This window comes from Strix aluco, chromosome 29, assembly GCF_031877795.1.
Source record: "Strix aluco isolate bStrAlu1 chromosome 29, bStrAlu1.hap1, whole genome shotgun sequence".
Lineage (NCBI taxonomy): Eukaryota > Metazoa > Chordata > Aves > Strigiformes > Strigidae > Strix > Strix aluco.
In genome coordinates this window covers 2,095,279-2,105,956 of record NC_133959.1, presented here as the reverse complement: position 1 = coordinate 2,105,956, position 10,678 = coordinate 2,095,279, and the positions used below count along the sequence as shown (strand labels likewise).

The 10,678-nt window shown below is 58.5% G+C and overlaps 1 protein-coding gene across 5 annotated transcripts; it reads left to right on the top strand.

Moving 5' to 3' along the window:
- Window positions 1-192: 192 nt before the first annotated feature.
- On the top strand, window positions 193-10,154 carry ARRDC2 (arrestin domain containing 2). 5 transcript variants are annotated; one of them, XM_074808974.1, is made up of 10 exons: window positions 497-633; window positions 794-818; window positions 1,499-5,311; window positions 6,370-6,436; window positions 6,585-6,732; window positions 7,080-7,182; window positions 7,468-7,724; window positions 8,033-8,192; window positions 8,488-8,639; window positions 8,730-10,154. In XM_074808974.1, exons 3-10 carry the CDS (start codon window positions 4,783-4,785, stop codon window positions 8,781-8,783), a joined length of 1,470 nt encoding a protein of 489 aa, XP_074665075.1. In that variant the 5' UTR covers window positions 497-633; window positions 794-818; window positions 1,499-4,782; the 3' UTR covers window positions 8,784-10,154. The 5 variants fall into 5 exon arrangements, with proteins under 5 accessions (XP_074665077.1, XP_074665075.1, XP_074665076.1 ...); XM_074808975.1 differs by having other exon boundaries at window positions 794-1,675; window positions 1,995-5,311; XM_074808973.1 differs by lacking the exon at window positions 794-818.
- Window positions 10,155-10,678: the final 524 nt, after the last annotated feature.

The window sequence follows — 10,678 nt, the reverse complement described above, 5'->3', positions numbered from 1 at the left end:
CACCAGCACGTACCAGTTGCACGTCGACAGTGTCTGCGACTCAGAGATAAGATGAAGTCACGTTATTTCTCGATTGGTTTAAAAACACGTCGCTCGTCTCTGCAGCCCCAGCCTTGGCACGGCATCAACCTCACGCACGTGAGGTCAACGCCAAAACATCGCTGCAAAACAGGGTCTCAGTCCAACCCTGGGGAAGATTAAGTCTGCAGGGTTGGGCCAGTTAGGGGCAGGGATAAATTAGGGACTTTCGGTGTAGCCTTTGCTCTTTCCTCCCCTCCCTGGAGGGCTGCGCAGCCGCCTGTCCCGCTCACCTCAGCCCAGGCAGCGACCAGCCTCCTAGAGCTGCCGGAGTGCCGGGGCCACCAGCGATGCAGCCCCTGGGGCGTGTGCGGAGCTTGGCGGTGGAGCTGGAGGGTGGGCAAGTGTGCGGCGCCTACGGCAGCGGGGAGCTGCTGCACGGCCGGGTGCGGCTGGAGCTACGCGGGGCGCTGCGCCTGCGGGCGCTGGAGGTCTACGCTCGCGGACGCGCCCTCGCGCACTGGCTGGAGAACCACAGCGTGGGGCTCAACGTCGTCTACCATGACTACACGGCCTCCCAGACCTTCCTGAACCGCCGCTGCCAGCTCATCCCTGGTAAGGCTGGGGCATGGGGCTGGTTCTCTGCTCCAGGGCGTGGGGTTGGGACCCCCCTTAGGCTGCAGGTACCCCCACGTGGGTGCTTGTCAACCCAAGCAGGGTTGTCCCTCTTGGACACCCTCTTCTCACCTTTGGTTTCTCTGCTGCTGGTTTCTAGGAGGCTGCCTGCAAACTCGGGCCGGGTGAGCATGGAAGTTGTGGCTTTTGGTCTGTTTGTGCAGGGAAGTGCAAATAGAAGTGTCTGTTCGCAAGTGTGGAAAGAGCACTTAGTAGTTCAGTAAATATTTATTTTCAGTTTCCTGATGCTGGGACTGCATGCCCAGCTGGCACGTTGCTTAGATCTAGTGCAAGAGGACATGTCACTCGAATTCTTTGTGTGGTTGGGGTGAAATGATCCAGAGCCAAGGGGTATGGGACATCTCAGCTGTCCATCCTCTCACTAACTCTGTCTTTTCTTAGGAAAGTGCATGTCTTTTATCCTCCCCTCCAGTGATAGCGTTATAGTCATGGCTCTGTGGCTTTTTTCCCCCCTTTCCCTGCTTCTGATGGCCTTAGTGTTGCCTGGGACACGGTGCTATGTGCTGCCCAGCCCTGGAGATGGCCGTAGGACTTCTGACTCCTGCTGAGGGCATTTAATTGTGTCAGTGGCCAAGTGCAACAGAAAACGGTGCCAGCCCTAGCTGGCAAATGTGGAGGTTGCAGGAAGAAGCTGGAATGATGGAAAGAGGATGTGAGCTGCCTTCCTGGAGGTGTTCTTGTCCCTGGACCACAGTGGGAGGTCATACTCTCTATTTCTGGATGTCTGTCCCTTGCCATCTGCTCCAAACACCTGCATTACTCCGGAGTTTGTGTCTTTTGGCAGTGGCTCTGCCGTGCTGCGCCTAAAGATGGCCCCTCTGCAGCTGCAACTGTGCTAAGTGCTCCAATTACAATTAAGGACATGGGAGAAGCCCTTGCCCTGAACTCCAGCAGAGAAGGAGCTGAGCACTTGGTCGCCGCAGTGTTTGGATGGTGGCCGCGTTAGCTGTGAGGTTACAGGGTGAGTTTTATTCCCCGTGATCCCCGCAGTGAATGTCTGTAGGGAAGCCACGAGCTGCTGCGAGCATGTTTGGATTTTTCTGCTGGGATTGTGTACAATAGAAGCCCCTGGAGCCACCTGGAGAAGGGCTCTTGGCCAGGGGCTGGAGGAATTGCACGAGCTGCTCGGCCTCGCCAGCACCCTGCACTCCTGTAGCTCAGAGCTGATGGTTTCTGGCCCTCGCCTGCTGCACGGGGAGAGTTGAACTGGGCTCCTTGGGGAGCAGAGAGCCTCGCCAGAACTTGTGGGCTGGGATTTTATTGTCTCTGTCTATATGCAGATTCCTTTCTGCTTTGTGAGAGGGACACGGGCATGTGATCACACGAGGTGGAAGCTGCGGGCTGGGGAGAAGTGCTGTTCTGCAGCCAAAATCGCTTCCTTTGGATCCTGCTGGGTCCCGCTCTGTCCCGCTGTCCCCAACGGCAGCGTCAGGACCTTCCTGATGTCAGCTGGCGAGAAGCTGCTGAAAACGTGCCATCATCTGAAGGTCCCTGTGACTGCTCCCTTCTTGTTGCTTCTCGGTGAGATCAAATGTGTCTGCGTGGTGTTTAAAAAATGCAGGTTTTGTCATGGTAACAAGGCAGTGCAGAGGAGGGAAGCTAGGCAGAGATAAGAGCCCTCCCTTCTGCTCTCTCCTGAGGTGTGAGTTTATCTGCAGTTTCCTGGCAGGGTGGTGAGCGCTGGCACTGGGGTGCTGTGCTTTGAGACAAGAAAAAGGGTGAAAGAAGGATGTTCAGACAGTGTGGCAGGGCCATTAAATGTATATTGTGTAATCCATTTAGATCAGGAGCAGGAAGAGAGGAAAAGATAGGGGTTTAATGGGCAAAGACAAGGCAAGGAAGGCCCTGGACTCTTCTGCATGAGGTGATGTGAGAGCCCTAGGAAACAGAACTGCTTTTTGTGCAGTGATCCCTTCTGTCCGAGGGTCCCGCAGCACTTCCCAGAGGTGTAGGTCCTGCCCTGGTGAGAGGCAAACATCTAGAAGCCATTTTATTTTCATGGAGACATCCAGGAGAGTTATGGCACATGGGTTCAGAGCACGTCAGGCTCCTGTTCCATTGTGGGGTGGCCCTCGATCAGCACCTGAATCCTCGTACATACGCAACACTCGCAAATCCGGCAGGGACGGAGCTTATTCCTCAAGCCGGGAGCATGCACTTGTGCAAGGCCCCGTGTTGTCCCATCTTGTCCCCATATTAGGTCGGGGTAGAGCTGCTGACTCGATTTTTTTACCTGCTGCATCCCCCTCTCTCTGGCTTTCCAGGGACCCTTGTGCTGCTCCAGGGTCAGTGGGAGAAGCCACCAGGTCCCAGCAGCGGGTCAGGGAAGGAGAAGCCCCTTCTGAGCTGGGCAAGGTGTCAGCTCCTGTTGGGACCAGCTTAAGCCTGGCCAGACTCTAGGTGGGGCTGAAGGGTTGGAGATCTCTCCTGCACCGAGCCTGGCCTGGGTTTCAGTTGGGTTTGGGCGCCCAGGAGCATTCTTGAGTGGAAAGCCCTTGGCTGTGGCCACACAGCCCCTGCACCTGGAAACCCAGGAGAGAGGAGAGACCCTCTCCCAGCGCTGGGGTCCCAAAGAGGTCAGAGAGGGGCTTCCCACCCCCCGTGGAGGCACCGAGGGGTAGCTGTGGACATCTCGTGCAGCTGACATGGGAGGGAGGTTTGCAGAGATTCTCATCCCGTGGGTGAAGGCTGAGTCACGGGCTGAGGGGTGTGTGCTGACAGGCGGGAGGAGGGAGATGCCAAGCGCAGGATGAAGCTGCCTCAGCCCAGCTGAGGCTCCGGCCCCTCTCGAGAGCCCCACCACCTCTAATGTCACCGTGCATGGCCACGGGGACACCAGGCACCTTCCCGGAGCTGGCGTCACCCGTTAACTCATGCTGTGACATGCCTCCCTTCCTTCTTTCCCTCTCCCATTGCTGCTGAGCTCCCTTTACAGCCTTTGCTATGATTCATGTTTGCTTGTGGCAGCAAATGGTCGTGCCCATAAAATAAAACACGGTCCCCTTCCCTTGGGGAGGGAGAGAGACAATTCCAGTTAGCCTTTGGAGACAGCTAAAGCTTTGCAAGGCTTCAGCCCAGCTCATTTTCGGTGGCTGAGATCAACCCAATTCAGCACAGCAGGTCCTGCCCAGCACAGCTGGGAGCAACTCAAAAATCCTCAAAACTTTGGTGGCCAAGTGCTGAGTAACATTTTTAAGGCCTGTTTTGTCTTATCCCCAGCCCGTACCCAGGGTGGAGAGCTCTGGTGCTCTGCAAATGTGACAATCGTGATTAGAGTGGAAATTTCTAAAGCTGTGTTAACCCTTTTGGGGGGGGCGTAGACCCCTCTCTCCTCCCTTTTACAACATTTCGGGGTGCTGCTAATGGTGATGTCTGCCCTGAGAATCACCAATTCCCAGTTTTCATGCTTTTACCCCAGCTGGGCACCGGCAGCAGCAGATGCTGCCGACAGAGCGAGTCCCCACGCCGTGCCTGCCCACGCAGGTGTCATTTATCGCTGGGTTTTGAAGCAGCACCCCGCAAACCCCACCACGAGCTGGTAGCAAAGCAGCGCTCGCCTGGTTAAAAAGCGCAGGGAGGATGTATTGCTCCCGCTGTAATTGCACAAGCTGAACGGGAGCCAGTTCTTGATTTCTTAGAAATAAGTGAAGCGATGTCCCAGACCAGTTTTCCCTTCGTCGCCAGCTGGCCCGGCCGCGCCGCGTGAGGAGCCCAAATCCAGTCGCAGCCTGTTCCGACCCCTGGGAATGGCTCTTGGGAAAGGCGGGATGTGGATCCACACGCGGCCTTCGGCCTGCGGGAGCTGGAAGGGGAAGGGGCTGCTGCTCCCAGGGACAAGTCGGCCGCTGGCGGGGACCCTGGGAACGCAGATTTTGGCCGGTGCCGAGTCCAGGCCGTTGATGGGACGGGACCGCGGGGTGGGAGCCGGAGAGGGGTTTTGGGGGGCACTGAGCAACACCGTAACAGAGCGGGGGTTACCCACGGTGGGGCTGGCAGCACACAGCCCCGGGAACCGACCCACTCCCGGCCACGTTCCCGTGGGCCGCCACGGTCCTGACACCCATCGGGATGTCGCGGGGCTGCCCGAGGAGCTGGGGAGCCACGGGCCGATCCCCCCCAACCCCAGGGAGCCGGGAAGAGAAGGGGTGGGGGGGTGGGGGGCCGGCCTGCACATGCTCGCTGCCTTGTTTTGCAGCGCCCGGCGGGGCCGCCCCGTCCCGTCCCGTCCCGCCCCACCGGGGCCGCCCCCGGGCGCGCCGGGCACTTAAAGCGCGGCGGGCGGCGGCGGGGCCGGGCTGTGCCGCGCGCCGCGCTCTCGCCATGATCTTCGATCGCCTCAAACGGTTCTTGATCGTGCTGGAAGGGACGGAGCGGGACTCCCCGGCCGCCTTCAGCCCCGGGCAGGCGGTGTCGGGCCGGGTGGTGCTGGAGCTGGCGGCGGCGGCGCGGCTCGGAGCCCTGAGGCTGCGGGCGATGGGCGCTGCCCGCGTTCACTGGACCGAGTCCCGCAGCGCCGGCTCCAGCACCGCCTACACGCAGAGCTACAGCGACCAGGTGGAGTTTCTCAGCCACCGCGACACGCTGTTGGCACCCCCAGGTAGGGCACCCCAATACCCGCCCCCCCCCCCCAACACCCCCCCACCCCAGTGCAGCATCCCCGGGGTGCTCTGAGAGTGGGGGTGAGGGTGTCCTGGGAGACCCCAGGGGCCCAAATAGTGCATGTGTGGGGCAGCCAAGGGGCACCCTGGCTGCTAGGTGTGTGACACCCCAACCACCTGAAATCTGGGTGCATGGGGCAGCCTGGGACACTCCGGCTGCTGGGTGCTCCAGACCCCCCAACCAGCTGGAATCTGGGTGCCTGGGATACCCCTGCTGCTGGGTGCATGACACCCCAACTGGCTGGAATCTGGGTGCATGGGGGATTCCCTGCATGCTGGGTGCATGACACTCCAACTGGCTAAAATCTGGGTGCATGAGGTGCCTTAAGGTCTGGGGACTGGGTGCACAGGCCCCCCTCGACACCTCAAATGCTTGAGTGCACCCTGAGGGTCCTGGGGTGTGCAGCTGGACTCCGCTGCTGTGCAGGACACCCTGGTTGGGGACTGGTCCCACACAAGGCTCCCCTTTTGCTGTGGGTGCTCCCTGGCAGGGACGCAGTGCTGGAAAACTCCTGAGGAGGTTCAGGAGCTTTTTTTGAACAGGGGGGTTGGACCAGATGATCCCCAGATGTCCCCTCCAACTCCAGTCGCTCTGTGTAATGCGGGCAGGATGGGGGTGCACACCCAGGGGGAACTTGGCTGGCCACCTTCCCAGAGCTGCTTTGGGCTTGGCCGGGCATCTCCAAGCTCCTTCTCCCGAGCCACAGTGCAGGGTGGCTGCAGGAGGAAGCAGAGCCCCCCCCCGCCGGGGAAGCTGCCCCCGGGTCCTGCGTGCCTGGAGACATGTGGAAAGCAGAAAGTGCCCGTCGCCCACGGGACGTGCCCAGCTCTCTTGTCACAGCTGCGTGATGGCTGCTGCAGTTTAACCCTGGCAAAAATATTCCCCCTGCCATCATGCTGCTCTTTTGCCATCTATTGTACATCTCCGCCACCAGTTTGCCCAGAGAGGAAGTTCTGCAGGAGAGAGATAATAGTCTTAAATCTGTTTCGCCCGCAGACAATGGTGAGGTCACCGTCCTGCAGGCAGGAAGGCACGAGTTCCCCTTCACCTTCCAGCTCCCCGAGTAAGTTGACGTTTTTTTGTTGGCTTAATGCAAAGTGGGAGAGGAGCCGCTTGGTGTGTGACATAGATCCTGGGAGGGGGGACAGGGCACCTCGAAAATGAGATTCTTCCAGCAAATCCTTTCTAAACTGCTCGTTGCTTATACGCAGGACTCTGGCTACCTCCTTCGAGGGAAAGCACGGCAGCGTGCGCTACTGGGTGAAGGCCAAACTGCACAGACCCTGGTCGACAGTGAAGAAAGTGAAGAAGGAGTTCACAGTGATTGAACCCATCGACATCAACACGCCTGCGCTGCTGGTGAGCTGCCCCCTGCTCCACCTCGGGGAAGCGGCACCCAAAACTTCCCCGGGAAGCCCCTGGGGAAGGTCTCTGCCTCCCCTCTGGCATTACAAAGCAGGCCTGATTTCCAGAGGGAATATTTGTCCCCCCCCCTGTAACTTGTGCCCTCCAGCATTACCTGGACCGGGCAGAGGTCATCTGTGCCTGTTTAGTTTTTGAAAACTTTAACACATTGCGACAGCATCTTGCATCAGGTACCGAAGAAGTTGCTGATGCTACCTGACGGGTTCTCAGTGCCAGGGAGGTGCTTGCTTTGAGTTTGATCCTTTCTTTACTAAACAGCTTAAATATTTCCCTTTCTCCAGGCTCCCCAGGCAGGTGCTAAGGAGAAACTTGCTCGTGCCTGGTACTGCAATCGTGGCCAGGTTTCTGTGACCGCCAAGATTGACCGAAAAGGTTACACCCCAGGTGAGACAACGTGCCGGTGCCCTTGAACCTCTGCGGGCCCTGGGGTAGACCCCAACGGGAGGGGATTTGGAGTCACTGGGAGCTGGGCTCTTGATTTCTGTCAGGAAATCAGTCAGAGAGCTTTAGTGAGTGCACCTGATGTGTGCAGACTCTTCAGGACGAGTTTAAACCTTGTGTCTGCAGTGCCAGACAGCCTGAGCAACCCTCGGTGATCCTATGCAGAATTTCTTGAGGCAGGACCGGGCTCCATCTCCCTTCCTCCGACATGTGCGTCTGTTTTGGTAGGTGAGGTCATCCCTATCTTTGCTGAGATCGACAACTGCACAACCCGAGCGGTGGTGCCCAAGGCGGCCATCATCCAGACTCAGACCTTCATCGCTCGGGGCACTAAGAAGCAGAAGAAATCGGTAGTGACCAGCATCGTCGGTGACTCCATTGCAGCAGGGAAGCGGGAAGTGTGGCACGGGCGGGCACTGAAGATCCCACCAGTGGGTCCGTCCATCCTCCAGTGCCGCATCATCCAGGTGGAATACTCCCTGAAGGTGAGGGACCCCCCAGGTGGCCCAGCTTGGTGCTGAGTGTTCTCCTTCTCACCAGAGCTGTGCTCATCGTGCTTTGGGCTAGTGCAGGGATTTTGGGGGCTGGTGATTTGTATGAGGCCTTGGGTTCTCCCTGTTGCCCCTCATGCACAGCACAAGGGCTCGTGCAGGAATGTTCTCATCCCCCTTTGCACCCCGCTGCAAGAATTCCCTCCTGGCCAGCTTGAGCCAGTGCTCTGGGGAGATATCTGCCCCTCTGGACTGGGAAAACACCAACAGCTGAGCTTCCCTGCTGTCTCCTGTCTCTGAAGGTTTGTGTGGATATTCCTGGGACGTCCAAGCTGCTCCTTGAACTGCCGCTTGTCATCGGAACCATCCCGCTGCATCCCTTCGGGAGCCGCACGTCCAGCGTCAGCAGCCAGTACAGCGTCAACCTGGACTGGCTGAGCACCATCCCGGAGCAGCCGGAGGGTGAGCGTCTCCCCGGGGCCTGTCTGGGTGCTGCAAAACCCCCTGCTCAACGCGCTCTGGATAGCAAGGCTCAGAGCAAGTTCTTAACTGTGCCTTTTACTCCAGGACCAGCTTTTGGTGCTTTACTTAATTTTTTAAATTTTTTTTTTCTGGTTGTGGTGTTGCATCTCTTGGGTTCCTTCCCCAGGGAACTGGGAGGGTTTGGGAAATAGTGGATTTGAAGCCCTTTTACCTGCGTGTCTCCTGTTAATGGAGAGTGTTTCCTATTCCTTGATGAATCTCTTCTTCTCTTCAGCTCCCCCTGAATACTCAGCAGTTGTGTCCAGCCCAGAGGCCGAGCAGAGCCTGGCTCCGCCGTGCCGCAGCGAACTCGGCGGCATCCTGGAAGGTCCCTTCTTCGCCTACATCCAGGAGTTTCGCTTCCGACCACCTCCGCTCTACTCGGAGGTAACAAATCCCCCTGGGCTGGGAGGGCTGGTGGAGATGGCCGCGCTGTACCCACTGCTGAGGTTTTTGACTCTAAACTTGACTTTGCAGATTGATCCGAACCCCCCTTCAGACAACATCCGTCCACGCTGCATGACCTGTTGAGAGAAGCGCATCGGACGCGGTTGGCAGCGTGGCGATCCCTTGGGATGAAAGCTTGTACCCTCGCAGCACTGGGGTCTGGAAACAGAGACGTGGCGGCCGTGAGACCAGAGCTCCTGCAGCGCCGAGACCCCGGCTCCGCTCACTGCCCTCAACTACTCCTGTCGTGACTGTCCTACGGACCGACACCGAGCGCCGTGTCGCGGGCTCGCGCGTGGGAGGAGAACACGTGAGACCCTGCGCTGTGGAGCGGCTCCACGTGTGCTTGGGCAGGACGCCGAGGGTTAATAACTGCCCCAGGATTTTGGGGTTCAAAGTGGGGGGATATTTTCTCTCCCCTTGCCTGCAGTGGTCGTGCTCTGACAACTCCTGTTGTGGAAAACAGGAGCTTGGAGGTATTTCTCAGGATTACTAGAGAATATTTTATTGTTGCTGGGGTTTGAGTCCTATGGCGATGCAGGCACAGCCCTTCTCCTGCAGTAGCTCACCACGATTGCAGTTCCTGGTGAAAGTTAAAGGCCTTTTTCTGGCCGTATGAAGCGGAGACTTCATCCACTGCTGATAATCTTTGCCACAGCCTGGTGATGCCTGCAGGGAGAATGGTTTGAGCTAAATACTGAAGCTGGAAAAGCTTCCATGGGCTGTTACCAGGGCAGAGGACTCAGGGGCCGATTCTGTGATCTGTGGCAGTGTTTTGGTGCCCTTTACCAAGAACAGGAAAGCTGCTTCTTGTGTGTCAGAGCCAAACCTGCACCGTATGCTGATGCCTCCCCTGTGATGGGGCTGAAACCAACCCCCAAACTGCCGTACTGCCACGGGGGTGCTCGAGCCGTGGCTCTGGCATCTCCTGGGAGGCCGAGGAGAGGAGAAGGAAGCCCGGTCCAAGGCTGGTGACAGCCACAAATGCTGATGGAGTTGAAATGAGTCCCTCAGGGCCACGGGTCCTGCTCAGGATGGGCTCAATCCTGCACCCGTAGAGGGGTCGGTGGCCCCGGCGCGGTGAGGACGCAGCAGCGACCTGCGCTCGCCGGTGTGGGAACCGGAGAGCCGGGTGTTGTAGCGGGAACCGCTTGAGCGCACACGTCGGGGGCTGACCCCGCTCGCTCTGGCGTGACCTGAGCAGAGTTTGGGTGCTGAGGACCTTTGCATTCCCTCGCTGAGACAATCCTGCCCGCGGGGCTGCTCGCTTCCCCGCGCACAGCCAGGGCCGAGCGTGCCTCAGCCTCCGCGCTGCGGCCGCGCTCCGCTCGCTCGGGATTGCTCAGGCGACTTTTTGTATCTGTGAACACTTTTGTAATGACCACCCTTGTCTCTATTCTTTTTGTACAACTTTTTGTTGGGGAATTTTTGTTTGAAATAAATTCTTTAAACCCAGATGTTGCCTGGATTTTATTTTTTTTAATTTTCTTTCTGCTTCCCATTGCCCCGAGCTGTGCAGTCACGTGGCTGTTGGGATTTGGGAGTGCTCCCTCCCCTCGCCTCATCACCCTACAGGCACCCAGCTCCACCCTGTACCCAATCCCACTCTGCACTGGGATTAACTGGGTCGCTCAGCCAGTGCTGCTCCCCAGCAGGATTGGCCCCCCTGTGCTCTGCTCCCCCCTGCTCTGCCTGGATGTCGGGCAGTGTTGAGCGCGATGCTCCGGGCCGTGCCCTCAGCTCCTCCACCTCGGTGCAGGTTTGACCCTTTTCCCATCACCAATTTAGCAGGGCCACGAGCCATCCTGGTGTATTTTTCCACACCCCTACTTGTGTCCGGGCTGTTGGAGGACGGACACACGCTCTCAGCCTGGCAGGGAGCAGCAGGTCCAGCTGGGAGCTGGGACAGTGCCGCAGTGGCTCAGCCATTCCCGAGGAGGGTTGGGCTCAGCACCACGCTGTGCTGGCTGGGAATGGAG

Coding starts and splice junctions, on each gene's coding strand:
- ARRDC2 (XM_074808973.1), top strand. CDS start 4,783: ATGTCGCGGGGCTGCCCGAGGAGCTGGGGAGCCACGGGCCGATCCCCC. Junction 6,733..7,079: donor TCAACACGCCTGCGCTGCTG/GTGAGCTGCCCC, acceptor CCCTTTCTCCAG/GCTCCCCAGGCAGGTGCTAA. Junction 7,183..7,467: donor CCGAAAAGGTTACACCCCAG/GTGAGACAACGT, acceptor CTGTTTTGGTAG/GTGAGGTCATCCCTATCTTT.